Source organism: Bombyx mori, chromosome 12 (assembly GCF_030269925.1).
Source record: "Bombyx mori chromosome 12, ASM3026992v2".
NCBI lineage: Eukaryota > Metazoa > Arthropoda > Insecta > Lepidoptera > Bombycidae > Bombyx > Bombyx mori.
This window is the reverse complement of record NC_085118.1, coordinates 7,593,769-7,619,347: the sequence shown is the minus strand read 5'-3', so window position 1 is coordinate 7,619,347 and position 25,579 is coordinate 7,593,769. Positions and strand designations below refer to the sequence as shown.

General features: G+C 36.1%; 2 protein-coding genes and 2 non-coding genes across 5 annotated transcripts in view; 3 read left to right on the top strand and 1 right to left on the bottom strand.

The window, feature by feature from the left end:
- The window catches only part of LOC101745970 (phosphoinositide 3-kinase adapter protein 1), a 32,728-nt gene extending 24,042 nt beyond the window's left edge, over positions 1–8,686 (bottom strand). The window contains exon 1 of the mRNA XM_012693255.4: positions 8,403–8,686. Coding sequence (XP_012548709.1) covers positions 8,403–8,406 — 4 coding nt within the window. The 5' untranslated portion in view covers positions 8,407–8,686. The remainder of the gene's footprint in view (positions 1–8,402) is intronic.
- Positions 8,687–14,043: 5,357 nt separating this feature from the next.
- On the top strand, positions 14,044–16,387 carry DnaJ-12 (DnaJ (Hsp40) homolog 12). Of its 2 annotated transcripts, none has more exons than XM_062671311.1 (3): positions 14,044–14,241; positions 14,941–15,046; positions 15,137–16,387. In XM_062671311.1, the coding sequence occupies exons 1-3, from the start codon at positions 14,155–14,157 to the stop codon at positions 15,454–15,456; spliced, it is 513 nt and encodes a 170-aa protein (XP_062527295.1). In that variant the 5' UTR covers positions 14,044–14,154; the 3' UTR covers positions 15,457–16,387. The 2 variants fall into 2 exon arrangements, with proteins under 2 accessions (XP_062527295.1, NP_001037016.1); NM_001043551.1 differs by having other exon boundaries at positions 14,142–14,241; positions 14,941–15,042; positions 15,133–16,387.
- A 5,147-nt stretch (positions 16,388–21,534) lies between these two features.
- Mir3338 (microRNA mir-3338) lies at positions 21,535–21,641 on the top strand. The gene has a single exon (NR_107617.1). It is a non-coding gene; the product is annotated as a microRNA mir-3338 (primary transcript).
- A 41-nt stretch (positions 21,642–21,682) lies between these two features.
- Mir3327 (microRNA mir-3327) lies at positions 21,683–21,787 on the top strand. The gene has a single exon (NR_107607.1). It is a non-coding gene; the product is annotated as a microRNA mir-3327 (primary transcript).
- Positions 21,788–25,579: the final 3,792 nt, after the last annotated feature.

The following is a 25,579-nucleotide window of genomic DNA, read 5'->3' as shown; positions in this document are numbered from 1 at the left end:
TCTGTTTTGTTGAAACAAAAAAAATACACCAGATGTTGGAGCGACCGTGCTTACTTGCATCTGCTCCAAAACAAAGCTTACTTTACGATTTACACCATCAAACGTTTTAAAATACTGAACCCGCTGGCGGTCCTGTCGGTACAATTTCATTATCATGCCACTGTTATTACTAATGTTAAACAATGTTCACTTGAATTAAATTAAGAACATAAGATTTCTCTGATTAAAGTTAACGAATCTATATATATATAAATGAATTGCTATTCGTTAGTCTGGCCAAAACTCGAGAACGGCTGGACCGATTTGATTAATTTTGTGGAAGTCCACGGAAGGTTTAAAAGGTAGATAAATATGAAAATGCTCGGAATGAAATAAAAATAATAATTCTGTTTTCCCTTTGATGTGTCCCCCGTCGGACGGATTCCTTTTGTTTGTTTTAAGTTTAATCTAGACAAAAGTTTAGGTCTTTTATTTATCGATTAAGGCACTACGAAGTCTGCCGGGTCAGCTAGTAATTAATAAAAATATCAATTCCATTGAAAATATTTATTTTTATGAACGCTGGAAAATTTGTTCAGTATCCGAACTCGTTTGGTTAGATTAAAGAAAATTCCCAAGTAACAAGTAACACAACAAATAAATTTCATTAGTCACCGGTATTAAAATAACTGGATCTGAGTTCAAAATCCGCAGCGCGTTCACGGAATGCGGTGCAGCGATTTATTTTTGCAAAGAGCACGCTTAGCTCTCCTCGGTGTGTGATTAAAATCCTTCATTAGTCATACGAACTATCTCAAAGCACTAAATTTTGATTGAAATAGCAACATTTAGATTAAGACCCAGCAGCTGTTACTTAGACCTAAAAATAGAATTACTTAATTGATATTCCGTTTTAACCGGTCTTCATTAGAACATGAAACGTCCTTTTGACTGAGTAAATCTATATTACTAAAAATTGTTTTTTATTTAATTAGTTATCTATACTAATATAGAAATTTACAGTGGTTTTTACGGATGTGCCGTTATAACTACTGAACCATGCATCCGATCGACTTGAAACTTCGTATCCGTCTAGAAAATACATGTACTTAATGGATAGGCTAATATTTATATGAGTGTTGGACTCCCTACAACAGTTGCGGGGGCGTTAATGATGAGAATCTTTGTGGGGGTGAGAAATAATAATGTTAATTTTAAATGCCCAGCGAAGCGGACGGGTACAGCTAGTTTTTTTATAAAAGCATCACTAAACGACTTTCCTGCACTCTCGCCCGAACGTCTAAGCTCCGTCCGCGAAATAATCATAAGAAATAGAAGCGGCGACCGCGGTCAACACTCCAACAAGACACACGACTAATCCAAGGATGTCTGATGACTCTACATTGTCCATGACAACCATTCAGGCCGCCTTATACAGAAGCTGAAGCTGGGCGGAAGCGGTTAGCCTGCTCCGGATCGATTGTGGCAGATCGATACATAGAGAAAAAAGTCTGTATGTAACTCTCCGCCACCTCTTACTGCGAGATAGAGTGATCTCACAGAATTTGAACATCGTCCTCCAAGATTCGTTGCTGCTAGACATCGTACCCACGACGTCAGCGACAAGTGCAATGATATTTGACCGACTAAGACTAAGATTCTGTCTGGTATTCCCAGGAGACTCCAACACCACCAAACTTTAACTTTATTAACTGTATTAAACGTAACGACTTTACTTTACTTAGTCTTCAATTAAATAAATCTGTAGTATTCGTATAATTTTAATCTAGATATTATATAAAAATGAATTGCTGTTCGTTAGTCTCGCTAAAACTCGAGAACGGCTGGACCGATTTAGCTAATTTTGGTTTTGAATTATTTGTGGAAGTCCAGAGAAGGTTTAAAAGGTAGATAAATATGAAAATGCACGGAATTAAATAAAAATTACAATTTTGTTTTTCCTTTGACGTGTCCGCCGTCCTTCGATCAACAATACAACTGTTGATCGAAGGCCCCGTCGGACGGATTCCTTTTGGTTGTGGCACTACGAAGTCTGCCGGGTCAGCTAGTTAAAGATAAAAGCAGACAAAGATAAAGGAATTATAAATCCCATTCACAACTGATGGCTATTGTATGTAAGACGGACCTCAGACCGATGACCGGAGAAACAATTGGATGCTTCCGTTCGATCAGAATCAATTAATCGAAAGCTTGGGAAAAAACGTATTTTATTTCCAATAGTTACTTGTGCAGGGAAAATGGTGGCTAGGTGCTATAACGTCTTTTGTCGAGGTTCCATTTTTATTTATTTCCCTTTTCATATAAAAATGAAGAAAATGAAAGGAAGGATTGTGACAACAAACGTGGAATTATTTAACAAAAAAATCGAATTTCTAATTCAATCATAATTACTTTTCAGAACATAGAAATAAAAACAGCATAATACATATTATGAATTGCATTCCTGGATTTAATTCAAAGCAAAATTTATGTTTACGTATTTTTTTTAATATTAATAAATTAATATGTAGATTTTTTAGAGAACAAAAAGTATCATTAACGAATTCAGAATATACCTACATTATTTTATCTGAATTGAGGTATCAGCTAATACAAAATTGACGTATGTACTAAAACTGATTGCCTAGTAGCCGCAAATGATCGCCTATTCTTCGTTAAAGCATCACTTAATACAAAACAATACTTTTTTTTTTCCACAGGAGAAAATCTCCGGATCCCCACCCGCACGGCAGGTGGGGTATGTGGGAGTCGAACCTCACTAAAAACTCCTGCCGCTCACAGCCGGCGCCCTACCCCGGACCGGGCGGGAACCCAGTTGGAGCTATTGAGACGGCGGGACAGAGTTTACGCAGAGCACATTACATCCATCCCGCCGTCCTCCAGACGCCGGACCGGCGGCCGCCAGCAACATAAGCGCCGGTTCCCTCGGTCGACGGGCCAAGAGCCCGATTGATAGTGCCGCGCTACACCTTCCCCCGGAGCGGTCGGGGGAACGCGACCTACCACGCCGCCCCACGCCTAGGTTCCTCCCCGCACAAAGCGGGTGGAGTCCGAAGCTCTTAGGGGGCCGGGTTACGGACGGGACCCCGGTCCCGACCCCCTGCTCGGTGGCGGCGGGTTTCTGCGTAGTGAGGAGAGCTTTGCCTCACTCGCCCCGCCGCCTCCTTCTGCGAGATGGTGCACTCGCAGAAGTCGAGCATAGCCTTCCAAGACTCGTCGCCGCCAAGCATCGACGCCACGACGCTAGGCAGCGACAAGTCTGGTCCTATCTTTGCGACAAGGACACGCGCTGCACCTCCCAAGCGGGGCAGACAGCGAGCGCCTGCTCTGCCGTGTCCAGGTCGTATCCACAATGGTGGCACCTCGTCGTCGGCTCAGCTCCTATCCGGTGCAGGTACTACCCGAAGCATCCGTGCCCAGTCAGCACCTGCACCAGACGGAAGGTGAGGCGTCCTCAGCCACAATTCACCCAGTCATCAAAGACTGGGTAAACCGCCTCGACGGTCCGTAAAACAATATCTAATAAAACGCTGTAATTTTTTAAAATTTCTATTACACGTTTGCATTTAATTTTGTTTTTGAAAAATAAAATGAAAAATAAATAGCATAATAAGTGAAAAAAAATTATTTATTACATAGGGTACCTATGTATTTATTTAAATGTAATGTATTTATTAAAAAGTAATATAAATTGTAGGCACAGGGAAAACAATCTGTATGTTTTCCCTGTGCCTGCAATAATATAACTTTTTTCTGTGCAATAGATTATTAAATGTGCTAGATTATCTTGTCTACTCTAAATAATGGTACTGCTGCTAAAACGTGGCTTACGTTTAAAAACTAGACGGGATATAAAACATTCTAAGTTTCCTAACACAAAGTTCCTTTAGCCATTTCGACAAGTAACGATCGCGTTTATCGAAAACTTAAGCAATAGGAAGCAACAACTCATTACAACAACACAAGTTGGAAAGTGGATGTGTGTAAATAAACATAACCATTTCTTCTGAAAACTGGGTCAGCTAGTTCCGGCGTGGAAGCTATTGTTATAAAATTTATATCGTAAGACTGACAATAACCAGATATCGGATGCTTATGAACACCTACTCAACCTAAATTCAAAGTTCAATAACCTATATCATAATGAATAACAGTTTTCCATTTCACGCGTATGTACTTCTTATTGTATAAAAACATATATTTTTTATTGCTTAGATGGGTGGACGAGCTCACAACCCAGCTGGTATTAAAAGTGGTTATTGGAGCCCACAGACATCTACAACGTAAATGCGCCACCCACCTTGAAATATAAGTTCTAAGGTCTCAAGTATAGTTACAACGGCTGCCCCACCCTTCAAAGCGAAACGCATTACTGCTTCATGTCAGAAATAGGCAGGGCGGTGGTACCTACCCGCGCGGACTCACAAGAGGTCCTACCACCAGTAAAAGTTTCGAGTATCAGTTTTGGCGGTACAACAATACACTAAATGGACTTTACGTGATTCAAGAAATAAAATAAACAGTGAAATAAATGAAATGGCAATTCTATCACCCATTTGAAGTATCACATAATCGTAATTTTATTTATCAATTAACATTATTAACTATATGTCAATAAGTTTTCGACCTTATGTTTCAAAGCGGGCATTCTGGCTGTGATATCAAATTGCGGATTGTACCCATAGATTATACACTATTGTACCTAGGCAACCCTATACCTACCACTGGACGCGTTCACTATAAAGTGTTATAGTCTGTAGTAAATATAGCAAGCCCGCCAAAATTGAATATGTAAATAATTTGGTTAATTAAATACCTACATAAAACATTTTTCAATTACAATAATTCAAAACCTAAATTATTATAATATTATATATATAATAGCATATAGCATATTAAATACCATTCTCATAATAACTGCGCTGTTTAATTAAGCATAGACATGTAGGTATGTGGTACATCAATCCTCAAAGAGGTATCGACATTATTCTTAGAAAGCGTTAAACATTTTGGTTATCGAGTCGTCATAACGAGCTTGCTACGAAACAACAAATAAATGATTTAATACTTACTAATTAATGAACAAGAACACTTCTTGTGAACATATAACTAAATCGAAGATAACGAGTACCACATGTTTATTAAAGAAAGCGATCTTTCCCTGCTGTTATTTCGTGAAGTTTTACTGTTAAGCAGTGCCCATTCGTTTTTTGCCACCGAAAGAACATAAGTTTATTTTTAACATGATCGTAAATGTCCACAATCATTTATGGACACCGGTAAAATTACAAAAAAGCCACCACCTGTCGCTAATAACTATTATTAACTAGCTGACCCGGCAGACTTCGTAGTGCCTCAATCGATAAATAAAAGACCTAAGCTTTTGTATAAAATAAACTTAAAACAAACAAAAGGTATTCGTCCGACGGGGGACACATCAAAGGAATAACAAAATTATTGTTTTTATTTATTTCCGAGCATTTTCATATTTATCTACCTTTTAAACCTTCTCTGGACTTCCACAAATAATTCAAGACCAAAATTAACCAAATCGGTGCAGCCGTTCTCGAGTTTTAGCGAGACTAACGAACAGCAATTCGTTTTTATATATATAGATAGATAGATAACCTAAGTTCTAGGAAATGTTCTTCGGAAACACCGAAAAGGGGACTCGATCTATAGCTGCTTGGTACGTAGCGAAAATTATGCTCTAAACCGTCATGAAGATAAACGCAATGGGACCAGTATTGCGTCACGGTTATTAATAAGGGCAGGTGATTTTTTGGCTGTCATGTTGTACTAGAATAGAATCAATCTGTTCCCGTGGGTGTCGTAAAGGCGACTGAGGCATTCATAGAAGAGTGGGCAGCATCGTGATCTGTCGATTATACTGGTATTAGGGCGTATTGTAAGCCAGCACGGATAGGTATCATCCTATCTATTTCTGCCGCGAAGAAGCGATGCGTTTCAGTTCGATGAGTAAGATAGCCTTCTTTGAATCAAGGTTCAATCAAGGTGACGGCATTCGATTTGTAATGCCCATGGGCTCCGGTGATCATTGTATACCACGTAGGCTTTAAAATCGTCTACCCATCTATAGGAAAAATAATTTTAAAATCTTTTCTTCAAATCGGCTGTTTTATTTTATTGTTTGGGCTCTTAATAATTCATGTCTCATTTTGTCCCTTGGACAAGTAGGAGATAGAGATCAAAGTACGATTAATAAACAGAATACCAGGTACTATTTTCGTTATACAGTACGTATTACATGAAACATTTCTTCGTAAACATCTCGAAAATCCCTTATGGCTATTGATCAGTTATAACGAGCAGGTAAACAAACCGCATGCGCACGTGCCAACGTTGGTAAATCGGTTTATTTACAGAAGCCAGTGATTAAGTCGTTATACTCGGGCCCATTTTAACCCACCGCTACAAGCTATGCATGTTAATCAATTAATTGATGCCTTCTTTGAATAGAGCCCAGCAAGCCGTCACCATAAGAGTATCAGTAGCATTTGGCGCGACTAACCGTACATCATTCCTTCAATGTCACACGTACCATAGATTTGACGATAACTTTACCGAGTTGTACCCTTGTTTTCATACACCCTTATCTACATAGTGTCATTTATTATTTAATTTTATCAAAATTATATGAATTTACTGATTACATTATTTATTGTATGTTTATTGTTTTCTCCTTGTATGTTTTGTTTAATTTTGCTTTCAAATTTAGTTTCCTAAAAACAACATAAACTTGGCTAGTTCTTGTGGAGCTCGAAGGTCAAGTAATCGGGTATTTAATATTCAAAACTATATAATTATGATTGAAACTTAAAGTATCGATTTGGCCCGAGATTTACTTAGGACAGACATTTCACATTTTTAAACGTTAAATTAAAATTTATCTCATCGTCATTGTATTAAGTATCCATTGGAATATAAAATGTTGGTATTATCTATTTAATAATAACCTAAAATCATGAATTACAATTTTACGACATGTCCAATCTCTACATCATCAATCTTTCTTTAACTAGGTACAACTTTTTTTTTTTCGTTTCGGGTTGACTAAACTTACGTGAAGCCGAATGACAATTTATTTCCGTAGGTTACTGGCGCCCATAGATAAAGCTAAACTCTAAAGATCGTGAAAGTTGCCACCCAGAAACTTGAGGTCTATCTCTTAGTTGTATAGCAGTTAAGCAAATTATATTTTTTGCGTATTTAGTTTTTATCACACAATGCTATTCTTTATCATAGAAGTTTTTCGTGAACATTTCGTATATTAAGTATGTACATTAGAAAATTAGTGCATGCAGGATATGAACATCAGCATAGAGTCATCGCTCGATACGATAACATATTATCGTTTAGGTCACGACTTGAAATCGACATCGACATCAGATCACATGACAATATTGCTTACAAAAAAAAACACTCTAAAAGGTTTTTAGTATAATACATTATTAATATGCATCGCTATTAAAGATCGTAGCCCCACTCGGCAAAGAGAAGTTGTTTGTTTTCAATTTTGCGACTAGGGTATTGTACTGTTTCTCAAATGCGCCACAGATCGCGTTCGTGTGCACTGCAGTATCCTTGTCACATCCATAGTAGGAACCTATGCGAATACTTGATGCTTTATTAGTTTTACATTTATTATTTTAATGTTCTTGTATTCATTATAATTTAAGCACGCAGTAGGGTATAGTCTATATTTTTTTGTTTACGCTATCGTCACATGAATCTCTACTACCGCCACCATTCTTTGTCTTCGGGGATATGTCTCGTACACCCGATACATAATTACACACGCAAGAACGTTATCTACCTATCTTATCGGAAAACTTTCGTTGCTTGAATAAAACGTAAGGCTGCTCATTTAACATATATATAAGTAGCTTAAATTTAATTATTATTCAGATTTGCACATAGAAAAATTCAAAGCATAATATTTACTTTCAGCTTATTGCTTGTAAAATTATTTACTTGAAAACAAGAAAGTTAAATTGGCGGTACTGTCTCTGTACATTTAATATTAATAGGTATTAACTTGTACTGTAATGAAAAATTGTTTATGCTCACGTAATCAATTTACATTTAAAGATCTTTAATCGTAAAAAGTTAAAACAACTGATCAAAAACAAAAGGTCGTCCAAAGATTCACTAGTGCCGTCAACGTCATCGCACGTAAATCGTAAGATGTTATATCAACGTAAAGATGTTATATCCCTGTATAACATATAGACAGTGTAGATCTGCTTAAGGAATTATAAATGAATCTAAACAAAAAATTAAAAGGTTGACAAACTTTCGGCAGAGACACCCGCCGAATAGAAAATGTGAGAACGAGGCTGCGAGCATTGTTGTTAAGCATTACATATGCCACTGCTCACCCATCGCCGGGACATCCGCCGCTACTTCCGCTGCCAAAGATGGAAGATCTTCGTACGACCGGGCGTTCGTTGACAGGGCGCACGGCGACAAAACATAAGATTAATTTAAATCATAACTCGCGAGAGAAAACATTCGTAATATAATGTAGTTCGCGTGATCTTTATTGATCGGAGTGTAACGCACGGCCGTGGCGGTCGGCGGGCTGAGCGTAAACTTCGTTTTAGCGCGTCTTCAGTGGCTATTTTTGATGCAAAAGCGCGTTGAGACGCCAATGTCTAGAGCATGCATGGAATATGCAATGTCGTCAGCCTTCTCGTGTGTACGGGCACGTATTGATGGTCACCTGTATTCTGTGCTTTAGACCTGTTGACGACTCTCCTTTAAGGTTAAATGGTAGGTATATCCAGCTTTGAATGTTACAGTTAGCCTTATCATAACTATAGTTACAATTATTATTTTTTATTTCTTTACACAAACTTTTATTGTACATGCAGTGTGTGTTAGCTTATAACACTAATATAAAAATGTAGTAAAAATAGCAGCTTCCATTGAAATGATTTTCATTCACGTTTTATATAACATTGCCAGTATACCTACAGTTTCATTTCCCTCGAAATAATGGTCAGTTTTCGAATAAAACACACAATTTCTCTATGATAGAATTCGTTATTGCCATTCGCATCAAATGTTTTAGGTACTCCAAATGAATAGTTCGTTTAAAATATGTTGTATATATCTAAAAGAGACATCAAGCATAAATAAAGGTATGTAGATCAGGACTATATGATATAAAGGAATTCAGTTTTCAGTCAGAAACGTTCCTTTCCACCAAGCGTGTTTTGCTCAAAAGCAAAAAAAAAACTGTGACTTTCCCTGGTATGCCGCCCGACAAGTTGGTTTTATTTTATGAACCTGTTGTATTTTGATTTTCGGTTGACTAATTAATAACCGGTGCTTCTCTTATTAGCAGCAGACTATTATTCGACTAGATTCTGGGTTTTATACTATAAATTATTTTATTTTACTTACGCGTAGGATTTATCGGAATATTTTAGTCACAAACAGGTTATATTAATTTTTTTCATATCTCGGTCAAGCTCCACAATGCCCTCCACGAGGCCAAGGATCGCAGCAGTCGTACAAGAGGATTGATGCAGCGAGAGAGTCACGACCCTCAGTAACAAGGAGAACGACGCAAGGAGAAGGACATCAACATTCCAAAAATATTAAATCCACATCTCTCATATTTACAAAATGATTTTGACTTTATATCTACTTCATGTAATTAGAGCAATTCGGTTCTCTGTTGCCCCACTCTATTTTAATCACGAAGATGATTAAACGGAATAAATAGGTAGATACTAAATGAAAATAACAGGTTCCAATTTCAAATGTAATAATTTTTTTATTGTGCGAGTATTGATAGCCAGACCGTGTATTGCAATGTACAATAATAAAATATGTAGGTATGTTAAAAATACTTTGACGTTTAATCCAATGTGTCCCACAATTTAGAACGTTTTTCGAAATGTGTTCCGTACACTGAAGTAGGAAACCTATGGAAATGAAACGTCAACAAAAAATTCGTGCCACTGTGACGTCATCTGGCCACAAAACATGGCGGTTTTAGTGCTGCCCAGAAGATTTTAATGTTAGTAGGTTTTATCGATAAACGTTCTTGGCTCATTTTATTTTAAATATTGTTGAGTGAATGTATTTGTAGAATTTATACTTTAATAGGAAGTAAGTATATTGTTATGTGCAAAGATGATGCGATTTAGATATTATGTGAAATCTAAGACGAGTTCGTGCTTCAAATTTGCCAAGTAAACGATATGACGATTTTTAACATTTGCTACACTGATTTTATAAAGTTGTCGTTTGACGCAAAACATAAAGATATGGCGTAGTACAGTGCCATCTGCCCATTTCTAGCATGCTGAATGTTATCGTATTTTAAGTACGTGTTTTTCTTAGACTATTACAATCTATTTTAATTGTTTTGCTGACTCTAAAGTCCGTAACACACTACCGCAGCGCACCTCAAGGAAGGTACGCCGCACCATTTGAATCACTCTCACTTGAGAGTGATTCAAATTTTAAACTTATCAAGGGACCGCCTGAGAAAAAAAACACCTACAGAATATTTATTCGTTAATAAAATTACAAACGTCATTCCTTGTGACTTCCTTTCTAAAATCACTTAATTATTAAATATTTAACGAGTTGATAATAGTGTTATAAAACTATTTTATTTAAATAGTTCCGACGACTTTCTTGAGATCCTATAAAATATGTTTTAATTATTATTTTTGTATGTTTTAAGCATGATAAAATAAGAAATTTTATATAAGCAATCATATTAAATCGATATCAAAGTCAATAAATAATGTACAACCTAAAACAGACGGCCGAACTGACGTGACAATGACATTTGGCGCGCTAAACATGGCGGATTTTCGGCCTCATTAGACGGAGACGGAGACATTTACGTATATTCATGTTTCATTTTATGTACGCACTGAAATACTGTTATATTGTTTTCCTGCGAGGTAAAGTGCTGAGTAAGAACGAGATAGATATATGTTTATGTATGTGCCTTCAAAATGGGTGCTATTTATATAAGCAATTGTACGTATAGAACAATATGTCGTGTCCCTACTATATAGGTCTATGGTTCCGTAGAGGCATCCAAGTCAAGTACTTTGACACATATATTACATTATGGTGATGTATGTACGAGTATAATGATGATAGTAATACTGAAGTACCTACCCGTGGAATTATAGCAAAGCGTCCTACAATCAGCAAAACTATAATGTAGTGGGTGGCAACATTCACGTAGCAATGTCAATGGGCTCCGGTAACCACTTAATAAAAGAAGGGACGTGAGCTCGTCCACCAATTATAGGCAGCGGCTTGGCTCTGCCCCTGGCATTGCTGAAGTCCATGGGCGACGGTAACCACTCACCATCAGGTGGGCCGTATGCCCGTCTGCCTGCAAAGGCAATAAAAAAAAAATAATTTGGGGGATTCGAAAAAGGGGGGATTTTTCACCGAGCAGGTGAAATTGTTCGGTAGACCGATACCCTGATTTTTTTTTCTTTTTTTTTTCCTACCTAAGCTGAGAGCCTTGAGAGGTTATTTCAGCGTAACCCTAACTTTTGTAGGTGAGCTCACGGGGCTCAAACCTGATGACGTTGCTAACACGAACCCTAGCAAGAGCCGTGCTTCGCAGAATCTACCACCGGATCGGAAACGCGACCCACTGAGAAGATCCGGCGAGAAACTCAGATTGTGCGGAACTTATATACTATGTGCAATCTTATCTTGAAAATGTTGTTAGCGCGATTCAGGTTTCATTACAAGCCATTAAAAAAAATATATCTTATAAGAAGTTTTAATTATGTTTACAAGTCGCGAAAACCGAAGAAAATAGTGAAACGGAATAAAAAAAAATACAAAATGTGTGCAATTCACACGTGGTAGAAGTGAAACCTTCCAAAATTAAAATACAATTATCCTAAACGTCTTAAGTATATGTAAAATTTTGTCATTAGTAAATAATTGTAAGGTAGCGCCCTCTGTGAATTGATATTTTAATTTCACGTATAATCCTAAATTAAAATTCACTACAAGAGCTTTCATACACACGTTAGTATTAAAAAATCTCACAGATGGCGCTGTATTAAATAGTATGTATATTTCTGTCTCATTCTTTGCTGGCTTCATCCTACACATTTTTCTATTTGTGTCTCTTACCTGTCGTTTTTTCCGTTGCATCCGGTTTGAAATCACAACGATTCTAAAGAAGTTTTCACTTCAAAAAATAAAACACACATTACATAACTCAACATAAAACTCCAAAAGTAATAAAAGTCCAAAAGAATAAAGTAGTATCGATTGGACGTACAATTATATTATGCACCTACTTATTACTATACTCTTTGACCTACACCAACATACGAAGTCGTCGTCGTTAAGTTGGGACGCCTGATGTACTCGTATCATTTTCAAATGCCCACAGAAACAATGTTTTCCAATGAAATACGTATTTTAAGAATGTTCACAAATGACTTCTGCGATTAAGGAATGAAATCGTGTAAGTAATAAAAATCAAACTAGGAAAAAATATAATTTGCGTAGTTACTATTATATACAATTGAGGTATAGTCATCAAGAGTCAAGATGGGTAGCATTGTGATTTCTATGAATCATTTAACACTGGCCGTGAACTTGTACACTGGTTTAAGCAATAAAAAATGCATTCAAAGGTTATAGCGGTTGTTTTAATAAAAACGCCTGGACATTTGCTCGTCCTAATAGTATTTAATATGACATTGCATTCGTATTTAACACTTGCAGGCGCTTCAGTCAACAACTAAAATAGTTCAAACAAAAAAGTAATATTTATAATAAGAAAACAAATTATCAAATCAAGTTGGAGCACATACTACAAATGCTTATAAAAACTTTAACCAAAAATAAAATACATAAATAAAAAAATGCTCTGCTTTTTGGCTGACTAGATGAGAACCAAAGATGACAGTGTGGCTGATTGAAAGGTGACGATGCGATCAGACTAGATAGGACCAGAATAAGTAAAGTAGAGTAGAACATGTTTTATTGTACACCAAAATAAAATTAAAACAAAATCAATACTTATATGTTACTTTTATTGCTAAGCTGAATGGACGGCGGAGCTCACGGCAGACCTGATGTTAATTGGTCACCAAAACCCATAGATATCAACCACGTTAATGCCGCCAACCACCTTCAGACATGAGTTTGAAGTTTCAGTTTTACAGCAACGGCTGATCAGCTTACAGCATCGCTTGATACGAATGCTTCGGGTGTCTTTTCCTTAAGACTTCGTTTAGTTGAACGGAAATGAATTAATATTTTTGAAAAATTTTGTTATTGGGTCTCTGATTTTATCTGAAATGGATCCGCCCCCCATCAAGGTTTTCAACTCTTACAGAAGTCAATTTCGACCTTGTTCGTTATTTAAATCTAATCCAGATCGAAAATTTAAGGATTGGATCTTTTGGTGTTATTTTGGTAGTGTTCTATAATGGTTCAGGGCGTTATCGGAAGTGAGATAATTAATTAAGACAACTGATTAATCGGAGCGTTTATTAGCGACTGTACTTAAAAAGTAATAGGCAACGAAGTTTGCGGGCGCAGCCGCATGTTCTGAGTTCTGACTATGTAGAATTTTGTTTACCTAACAACCTCTGTCCCTACCCCTACAGATCTAAAGTAATCTAAACACACATTATGTCACCAGTACCAGTGGTTATCCGAACTTAGTAAAGATCTTCGATCTGTAAAGGATCTGTAAGGAAAATAACGGGATGTTTATTACTCTTCAATAATCGTGAATAGAACAAATTCTGGGCAGAATTAAACGACGGATCAAAGCAATTAATAATCTCAAAACAGATATTTCTCAATAAGTCACTTAAAATGAGAAAAAGCTCGGCACCAAACCAGGCGTCGAAAAAAGAAACTAAGTAATATCACAATAACAATTATGAAAAGACTCACTGAGTCAATGAAATGGGTCTCTGCTCAATGCTAGCCTCTATTCCTCCTTTCCTCCCAGTTCCTACCAATTCAAACGTAACTCCGTCCTCCGCCTCCTTCACTCATTTAGCAAAGTAGAGCTAACTCCCCGCCCGCCACCCCTCCACCCTCTGACAGCCTGAGTCAGTCTTTGCTGGGGTTTTCTACGGGAGGGTCGTTACAATGACTGGCGTAGACGAAATATTGAATTATCAAAGAAACCCAGATGATGACTACTACGCCCTACTGGGTTGTGATGAAAACTCAACTGTAAGTACCTATATAGATTTTATAAAAAAATATTTCATAGAAAGGAATGTTACAAAATTGTTAGAAAGGTTGGTATCGATTATCTCGGATCTGCTCAATGACCTTATTTCACCAGCGAGCCCCAGGTGACCTACATCTAGACATCATATTTAAACTAACTTTAATCTGTTTCACAATAGGTTTGATACTATTAATCTAAATTGGATTTTATGAGAAAGAGAATGAACTGAATGACGTAGGTTGTAGGTTTTTCCTCTTTACGTTTTACGTAGGTATTTAGGTTTATGTATGTACTCAAATGCAGGTATTTTATTTAGTTTCCATGTAATTAATAATGATAGATAATAGAAATTAGATTCGATTTTGGTCGTTTATTTAATAGTATTGACATCCTGTGTTGTACATATTTGTTTTCTTTTTTTTTGCTGCCATGGTCTCCCATAGTAATATTAAAAACAACTTGACAAATTACTTTAAATTATAATTAATATCTTAAGCACCTAAATATTCACAATATAATTAGATACCAATATACATGCTATAATTACATACAAGTCCATACAAATGTAACTTGAAAGAACATTGTGAAAAAAAAACAAAAACATTTATTTTGCATTTTAAAATTAAATAATTAAATACAATATTTACTGTCTCTGTATTGGATGGGATTGAATGAATTATGTTTGTAATTTTGAACAGGTGGAGCAAATAACTGCAGAATATAAGATACTTGCCCTGCAACACCACCCTGACAAAAACGATGGTGAAAAAGAAGCTGAAATGAAGTTTCAGAAGTTGAAGGCATGTATTAATTCAAATAATGTTAATGTCCAGATTATAAGTTTTGGTTGTTTATAATTGTGTTTCATCTTTTCTTAATGTTCTATTTAGGAAGCCAAGGAGATTCTGTGTGATCCATCCAAGCGTGCTCTGTATGACAAGTGGCGTCGTAGTGGTATAGCTATGGGCTTCAAGCAGTGGTTGGGTATGAAAGATCATGTGCAGCAGTCCATGCACTGGTCCAAGCCTAATACTAAGGATCGCATGTTGGAAGGAGATGGAAGCAAGCCGTCAGGTCCATCTAGCCTTGGCCCCAGTAACCCTGCTACACGTCGGGCTTCTGAGGGTGGAGCTGCTCTCTGGGGACGCTGGGGAACTGGCAATCAAGAACCACCCTCTGAGGTCCTCTCCAAGTTTCGCAACTATGAAATCTAAATGTAGATTTCTACAACTGTCAAGATTATTGTCAGATGAAGCATAATTAATTTTTCATGAATTATGCTCTTAGTAGATTGTAGCGGATTCTTCAAAAAAGTACTTAAGAAACCTGGCTGTTACATCTTGCCATTATAATTGTCAAATTTTGTTATGGTTATTTAGTTGTTTCTAGTTTCATTATTTAAGAGAATAGAATAATTATTGTGATTTAGAAAAAGTAAATTATAACCATAAGGTCAGCTCGCGAACGCAATGTGTCTCGAATATTACTCGTAATTTAATTACTATATTCTTGGTGTTTGATGTTTTAAATATTAATCGGTGTTAGAGGTAACTTTAGAATTATATACCCCAAAGTGGATGAATTAGAATGAAACGTTCGTAGCTGTGCCCCTCTTAGCTTTAAGACCTGCACATTCCTGGAATAAAACTTGTGAGTCTGATTTATTGACATTTCTTTAGAACATAATATGTTAAGCTCTAATGAATCTCTATTTAAAAATTATATTTTTGATCCTGTTTACCTTACTCATAAGTATGATAATATTATTTTTACAATATTATGGTGGTGAAAATCAAGATATGTGTAACTACAGGGTATGTGGGACATGGCTGTATGTTTATATTGTTTTTTGTTTTGTTTTTACCTTTTTCTTTAATATCTCAAATACTTGTTTATGAAAATCAATATTCCAAAATAGGTGTTGTGTTCCCTGTTAGTGATGTAGTATTTTAAACTTAAATGAATGAAATGTGTTAATCTTGTAATCAGTATTTAATTTTGGTGTTGAATATGTGTATTGATGTTATTAAATAGAGTAGATTTTAAATGTTTTAACTCTTTGAATATTGTAATATGCCATAATGACAAATTCATAATGTTTATTTATGTGAAGCATCTAAAACAATAAAGGTTCTGCCACCAAAATGTTTTTTTTTTTTCATAGACAAATCATCTATATCTTTAGCTTTATGAAAACAAATTTTAATTAATCTCCATGTTTGTAAGTAAAATGTATCACCGTTTTATATTTAAAAATTTCGGTGTACAGTATAGTGGATTACTGTTAAGGACAGTAATTGGTCGGACTTGAATAAAATTATTACTACTGGTTGTGTTTTTATTAGTATTACGTAACTGTCGTGATCTTGAAATTCTGATGGTAAAACAACAAAGGTCGACCACTGAAGCAGTATTATGCCCTTGTAGAAACCTTTAGAGCGTGCATGTCTACAAACTACAATTCAATAGTCGAATATTGTGGATATTTGTGGTATAAAATTAGCCTGTCTTGTTTAAGTAAATAGAGAAAAAATTTGTCCATTTTTCAATTACTCTTACAAACCATACAACTTCAAGCGAGAACGATTTTTAAGTTTGCCCTAGCTAGGAAACATGACTTTTAGCATAGATCACCTAATTCAGAGCTAGTATGTATATTAATTATATGATAACCGAAATTACGATAAATATGGCGAAAAATTTTAAGCTACATTTACATACAACAAATAAAATACAATTTAATTTGTTCAGGTAAACAAATTATAATAATAAATTCCAAAAGCTCTTTACGTACCGCCCTGCGTAAGCCGTTAAGACTAAATTATTTTATCAACGTAATACCTTACATAAATGTACCGTAATTCACGTGTTTGTCGAGAAAATTAAATTCCTTTAGAAAGAATTGTCTTTACATGTGAACGATGTGTACCTACATAAATTGAGTCGAGGATTCTTCGGAATACTTACGTACCTATATACGCTCGGAAACTTCATGCATTGAGCTCAGCCCGGGAGCTTCCTAGCACATGCGCCGTTTCGAAGTCCCAGGTAACCTCGCCCTATTTACGACCGAACAAACAACAAAGAACAATCTCTATACACGTCTATAGAAAACATCTAAAAGCGCACTATTTTCCTTCAATAGTATGATAAAATATTTAACGCAGCAACAACGGTGGCTCGCCTACCTAATTTCTTAGCTTAGGCATATCCACAATAACAGATTCTGCTAATTAGATTGGGCATTTGTCAGAGAATACAATTTATTTTCACTATGGAAAATACCTTTACTTCACTTTCATACCTGCCGGTGGTGATGGACAGAAACAGAATCTAGAAAAAAGAACAAACATCATAAGATTTCGTTATAAGATAGTTTCCTCATCAACATCGTTATTTTAATCAATCGTTAAAACTTTGCCTAACTTACAATATACATTTAAATATATTTAGATATTAGCATTAATAGATAGTACCTAAACTCTAACCATCCATCCATGAATTGTCCCATCGCCACGGTTCTTGGTACGACAGTGAACGATACTGATAATTTTAATACGATCGCCAGACACGTGACTTATTGAAAACTCACAACATTCCTAAGAAAGAATAAATATCAACGCGTCGCCCTGTTTAATAATTCCGGAGATTCTTTGGTTGCAAAACAATTCAAGCGCGTGCGAACAATTAGGTATCTTGTTAATAGATAATTGCTTTTTTTTGTCTAGATGGTCAGACTAGCTTTCAGCCGACCTGGTATTAAGTGGTTATCGAAGTCTATAAGTATCATAAAGAGGATATATTCTGTCAATTATATTGCATAAAGACGATCTCAAACTTCAAATTTTGTTTTAGCCGTAGCCTATAGATATCAACAACGAAAATAGCACCTCCCATCTTGATGCATGAGTGCTAAGTCTCAGTTTTATAGTACAACGGCTGCCCCACCCTTCATAACGAAACGTATTACTTCTTCAGGGTAAAAATAGGTGAGGTAAAGGTACCGTGTGGTAAATGTGCGGGGCTACAAAACGCCTTACCACCAGTAAGCTGTGATTGTCTTTTATATATGCAGGTCCTACGAACAGTACGTAATAATGGCTTTGGCCAATCGCAGTAGGTAGCATGCTTAGAGAATGAATTTTTCGATAAATTTCCTGAGTCGCCTTCTACAACACACATAGAAAGATATGAGGTGGAGCTAAACTTCGAGATTAGAAATAAAAGATCATAATATTTACTTTTGTTGGAATGGGTTATAATATCCGATAGTCTTGCTTATGAGTTTAAGGAATCGACGTTTAGATTCGTGTAATCTTAAATTAAATTAAGAATTCGTGTAATCGTAAATTAAATCAAAATCGAAAGTAGCTTTGGCGGCAGTTATTTGTGATGCATTGCATTTAAGTTTTTCTTTCCATCTAGAACAGCACTAGCACCAGTCTTCAAGTAGCGTTCCTCTTACATCCTATTGTAAAAAGCTTAGAGATACATTTTAGTATAGGGTTAAAACAATTCTCATGTTCTGTCTCGCATCGATTCTAGTGCCATCGATCTTAATCACTTTCGGATTCAGAACCTTTGTTAGGCTATTGATATACGGACATTAAATGTATTCGAATTATTTTGTATAATAAATACAAAAATAATAAATTTTGTATAAATCTTTAAGTAAATTAGATTATAGCTTCTCTGATAGATAGAAATTGATAGTTAAATAGATTCGGCATAATCATTTAACACAGAATTCATCGTCAGAGTAAATTTCACTAATATCAACTTTATACTTATTGTAAATAAATAAAGAACATGCTCTCTCTTCGTTTATTTGGTTATTGTGATTTTTGTACAAATACAGAAACCTATTAAAGTTCATAATTAAGTGAAGCAGTAATGCGTTTCGGTTTGAAGGGTGGGGCAGCCGTGGTAACTATATTTGAGACCTTAGAACTTATATTCGAGGTGGGTGGCGCTTTTACGTCGTAGATGTCTATGGGCTCCACAAAACCACTTAACACCAGGTGGGCTGTGAGCTCGTCCAACCCATCTAAGCAATAAAACAAAAAAAAAACATTGAAACGCGTGGCTAGTAGTTCTATGAAAAGTTTGAAATAATTACATTATTATCGCAAACAGAACCGGGCGACAGACATCGCGAATTCCATTCAGTGGATGTTTACAGTAGACAGCTCCGGTTTCATCATTACCCACTGAAGTACTAAGGTGCAACACCAGTTTATTGCCAGCTCTCAGCTGATACATGTGTGTAGTGTCTCCATTTTAGTCACTAGTTTATTAGGTGATTAAAATATTATAGGTGAGTTCGATACGACGCTCAATTTTAAAAATCAGATACGCTGAGAATTATGTAATAGCGTGCGACTAAAAAAAAACGTTTAGTCCGAAAAATTGTTTTTATAATTGTGATCATAAAAAAGGCACGCCCGCTCGCTGAGATTAAGGAGTTACCATTACGAGGCAAATATCAACTAAATGCCGCTAAAATATAAGGTGTGTCTCAGCTCAGCTACATTGGAGAGCCGATATGCTTTTTAGACCGGAAAGCGTATTGTCTTGAAGGCGGCATAGTCACTCGTAAATACATCATTTCCTATCTTTTGCTTCGTTTCGATTTGGAGCTAGCCCACCTACAACATAGCTTTAAGAACTTTTAAATTTTAAATTATTTTAAAATTGGTGGTTAATTTCTTGTTCATAGCATTTGCACAACGTTTGCTTTAACTTGTAAATGTAAATTAAGTACGCTCTCTAAATAAAAATTAATCGCGTTACTTTCAAGTTGAGATACCTAATTTACTATTTCAAGATTATATACCGTTATTTATTACCAACGAAGGCCAAAAAGCTCCACCCACCGAGTCGTTGTTTACTAAACTTGATACCGTCTTTCTTGTACAGAGACAATGCAAAAAGCACCAGTCAAGCCACTACATATAACATTTACGTGTCACTCTATCGTCGGCACATATGTATGTATTTATTATCTTTTTGTTGAAAGCTGTTATGTAATACTAGCTTTTGCCCGCGACTCCGTCCGCGTGGAATAGTTACTTTGACATAACGCTAAATTTTACCCCCCACTTCATTTACGTAGAAAGTCAACATATTTTGAACCGTTATTAATGGGTGCTCCACTTGTATTGGTCTTACCGTGATGTTATATAGCCTATATATAGCCTTCCTCAGTAAATGGGCTATCTAACACTGAAATATTTTTTCAAATCGGCCCAGTAGTTCCTGAGATTAGCGCGTTCAAACTAACTCTTCAGCTTTATAATATTAGTATAGATGTGTCTTAAAAAACTTACATCGCTTTGATTGATTCATACATGAATTGCCCCATGATCTGTAAGCGGAGTAAAATGTCCCTTCGGAACAAGGTGACACTTTACAAAACTTGCATAAGGCCCGTCATGACTTACGCGAGTGTGGTGTTCGCTCACGCGGCCCGCACACACATAGACACCCTCCAATCCCTACAATCCCGCTTTTGCAGGTTAGCTGTCGGGGCTCCGTGGTTCGTGAGGAACGTTGACCTACACGACGACCTGGGCCTCGAATCAATTCGGAAATACATGAAGTCAGCGTCGGAACGATACTTCGATAAGGCTATGCGTCATGATAATGGCCTTATCGTTGCCGCCGCTGACTACTCCCCGAATCCTGATCATGCAGGAGCCAGTCACCGTCGACGCCCTAGACACGTCCTTACGGATCCATCAGATCCAATAACCTTTGCATTAGATGCCTTCAGCTCTAATACTAGGGGCAGGCTTAGGGACCCCGGTAACCGTACTCGTCAAACTCGACAAAGAGGTCGACGTGCAACCTAACCCATGCATCAGCCCGCTGAGTTTCTCGCCGGATCTTCTCAGCGGGTCGCGATTCCGATCCGGTAGTAGATTCATTCGCGAAACAATTGCTCTTGAGTTGTTAGGTCTCCTTCGGAGGCGCTCGGGCAGTTGTTAGCAAATCCCACCCCTCTTGGCTGAGCCTTTGCTCGCCCACCTGTCCTGGTGAAACTGGAAAGGCCTTCGGGCCACCAGTAAACTTTCAATCATAAAAAAAAAAAAAACATGAATTGTATCATTGTTCATGTATCATATCATTGTTCATACATGAACATTAACCGCTCGTTCAATACCGACTGTGGTTACTAACACTGGGTTAGGGTGTTAATATCAGAATTCCAACAAACTATTTTTGTTGTATGAATCAGAGTTGAAACAAAGAACAGCTAAGTCCGTTTCCATTGAAGTTAACAAGAACACACCAAGTGACAATAGAGCGTCTCAAAGCAAACACAGTAGTGTGCAATGCTAAAGTCCTAACGTGCATGTACTTACTTTGTTTGTTCTGATACACTCTTATGAGCTTCATAGAAGAAGAAGAAAAAAACGCGGTTTTAATAATGAAGAAAGAACATTTTGGGTAATGTATAAACAACAGGAATGTTATGTACAGTATACAGATAATTCTATATGTAACGTTTTTGTTGTCCTAAATTACTCTACTACCTCAACTGCTATCTTTGAATGCACGAGTTCTGGCATGTTCATTAATCCTAATTTGAAATGAATTCGTATATGTTGTGGGTACAGTGAAGTGACCCAGCCGTTTTGAGCGCCACACGAAGTTTCCAGAGCGGCCTATTATAATTTTATTTCACCGTGTTACTCTAGTTAGGGGGCGTCCATTAATTACGTGAGGTTTTCTAGGGGGGGGGAGGGAATCAAACAATTTTTTTCCAAATCTCACTTAGGGAGGAGGGGGGTCTTGGCAAATATCACTTAATTATATTTCTCGCAGAAAACGGTGTAAAATTGCGTGAATAATTATTTCTAGAATAAAATATGGACAAATCTGGAAAAATAGTATTGTTCGTATTCGTCCGAACTTCGCAGAGCAAGTTTTTTTGTCTCAATAATCCTACACGTTTACCGTCCAAATAGAAGTTTTGAAGAATCTCGCGTGATATTAGAGGAGGAGGGAGGGAGTTGAGAAAAATCTTACGATATCTCACCAAGGGAGGAGAGGGGATCAAAAAATTCTCAAAAACGCCTCACGTAATTAATGGACGCCCCCTTATGACGTTTATGCATTTAGGGGAGTCAGTTTTACGTCACTTGTATGTAATGAGAAGTACAACTCAAATAATTTATTACTAGCGTAAATAACGTCAGATTTTGTTAGATACAAATTTCTTATTATTTTTATTGCATTAGCAAACATATCAGCATGTGGTACATATCATGGATACCGGAAGTGATAGAGGCATTCTAAAGTTTAAAAGTACCTACATCGGAGGAAGCATAGGAAAGTTTTTAAAACCGGCGAACTCAATGATATTAAACTTGTGAGCGCTAGAGTAGACGTGAGAATACGCATGGATCTAAAATCTTTCTGCATGCACAGAAAAATGTGCTCTGTATTGTCCATTTTTTTTCCAATAGAAACAATTAACCAATTTAACAACTAATAACCACATAGACATTATAGATATTGTCTACGGATGAAGCTATGCTAGCGACATCTAACTTTAATTTTCATTTGTCGACTTCACTGTAAATGATCACTTTTACATGCATGCTATATAGTACCTATGTACATGTTTTGATTCTCAGAAAGTTTAGAGTAGAGAGATGTCTAATATGTGTAAGAGAGTTTTATAAGATAATTTTTGATGTGAATATGAATTGTTATTAAATTTTTGATGTGAATATGAATTGTTATTATACCTAGTCAGGTCATAAGTATTGTCACACAGTAAAAACTTTTCTTTTAGAATGCTGGCCACAAAAAAATTTATTGAATTCGAATTTCGAATTGTTCATGAAAATAAAAATGTATACTTTTAGAATTTTACTCATTTTTAAATATGGAGTAGACGCTTAAAGAAGACCGTGTTGCAGTTATTGCGTGCATCGTTGCGGTTACGCGCCAATTCAAATTTTTAACATACTGAAAAAATTTAATATAACCAAAAGATTCGTTTATCGTACCATCAAACGATACAATGAAGGCTCTAGTGTAGATGACAGGTCAAGAAGTGGTCGCCCTCGGTCTCTTAGGACTCCAGCAGTGATAAAAGCTGTGAAGGCGCGAATTCAAAGAAATCCCAAACGTAAGCAGAAACTGTTGGCCCTTCAGATGGGGTTAAGCAGAACCACGGTGAAAAGGGTGTTAAATGAAGACTTAGGGCTTCGGGCATATCGAAGAAAAACAGGACATCGTTTGAATGCTCGTCTAATGGACCTGAGACTGAAGAGATGCCGCGCTTTGTTGAAGCGGTACATGGACCTCGTTCGTGCTGCGATAGACGACTGGCCGCGCAGATTGAAGGCCTGTATTCAAAATCACGGAGGTCATTTTGAAAAAACTTTAGTGTCATAAGAATCTATGTTTTGTTAAGTTCATTTTGGTATATGAATGGTTACATAATGAATAAACTTGTTTCAATTATTTTACATTAAACATGTGACAGAATTTATGACCTGACTAGGTATTTTCATACACCTGTAAATGATATATCGTCACTGTCAAACCAAAATTTGCTATGTGCAAAAACTCTATTTTGAATTAACGAGTAAAATATTTTCGTATAAATTTTTATATGAAAGTGAATTTTTAAGAATTATATCAAATGAAAGCTATAGATAAATATTAAAGCTATAGACACAACGGTTTTTTTTATACGGCAGATAGGGCTGTGAACTATACGAAAAATTCAAAAAGTAAAAATCTCAAAAATTGCACATAGCAGATTTTGGTTTCACAACGACGATATATAATTTGACTTAGTTTTCGTCATTTGACATTTATCGTGTAACACTTATTTTATTTTATTATTGTCATTATTATTTCTATACAGCGCGCGTTCACTACCTAGTGCGTTTGCGTTATCACCACCAGTCCTGGCACTTAAAAACCGCTAATTATTGAGTGCAATCATCATTAACGCTACTATACTACACTGATGGTACTATACTGGTGGTAGGACCTCTTGTGAGTCCGCACGGGTAGGTACCACCACCCCGCCTATTTCTGCCGTGAAGCAGGAATGCGTTTCGGTTTGAAGAGTGGGGCAGCCGTTGTAACTATAGTGAGACCTTAGAACTTATATCTCAAGGTGGGTGGCGCATTTATGTTGTAGATGTCTATGGGCTCCAGTAACCGCATAGCACCAGGTGGGCTGTGAGCTCGTCCACCCATCTAAGCAATAAAAAAAAATACTTGAGTTTTGATTTACGGTGAAAGACGCTCGTTCCAAATTTTGTTTTCTTATTAAAATTATGTACTTGTTGTAATAGAGGAATTGGGTAAATAAAACATTAAATATTAAAAAGCGTTGTTTATTTCTTATAAAGATAGTCGACCCTGATGGTACATTTATTAAAATTAATAAAATAAATTTGAACTTTTTATATCAATTTTTAAATGCATTACAATGGCTTTGTCTTAACTAATAATATAATATGTACTTTCATTTTATTATTATTTTCGTCATGTAATTCACTTAAAACTACAAATATACTAATGGTACAAGAGTCTCTTGATTATGCACAACTAAGTTTTAATTATAAAAATAAATCAAAAAGCAAGATAGAAGATGACAAACATGTAGCACGAATGTATAATGATTAAAGTTAACATTTAAAAAAATCATGACTAACATTATGGACATACAAGGATGAAGCGGTGTCAATAATGTGTACGTATTAGTAAATGTTACTAACAATACTAACACGTAGTACTAATACGTACAATACATACACAAGTATATAGCCTTAATTGACGTATAATCTTTCAAAGTACATGCAAAATTTTGATTAGTCACTGGTCTTTAGAGGTCTTTTGAGGGTTTTCTTTGCTATATTTCTTCATGCATTTTCTAGTTATAGGAACAGTTTTTAAACTTATATTTGATAATTTTAAAGTACTGGTGTAGAGGCAAATCATATTTTAAGAATATGAGTGATTTTCTTTTAAGAATGTATTCCAATTTACACTCACTATTTACATTAAGTTTATATAAAATTAATTTATAATCATTAGTTAGAAGCTTTTATATTCGTCAGTATATAATGGCAAATAAACTTATCCAAGTAAATATTTGTTCAATATTATTATTAGTCTTGGTTTTTTTCCTCTACCCGTTCAAAACGGAACGCGCTATGGAATGCTTAGTGATAGAAATACGCAGGATGTAATATAGTAATAGCAAGTACCTTTTGGTAGGGACTTCCAATACGCCCAATCACTAGTAAAATTAAGACAGGAAGACTGGGTGGATATGGTGATCGTGAAAATTATATT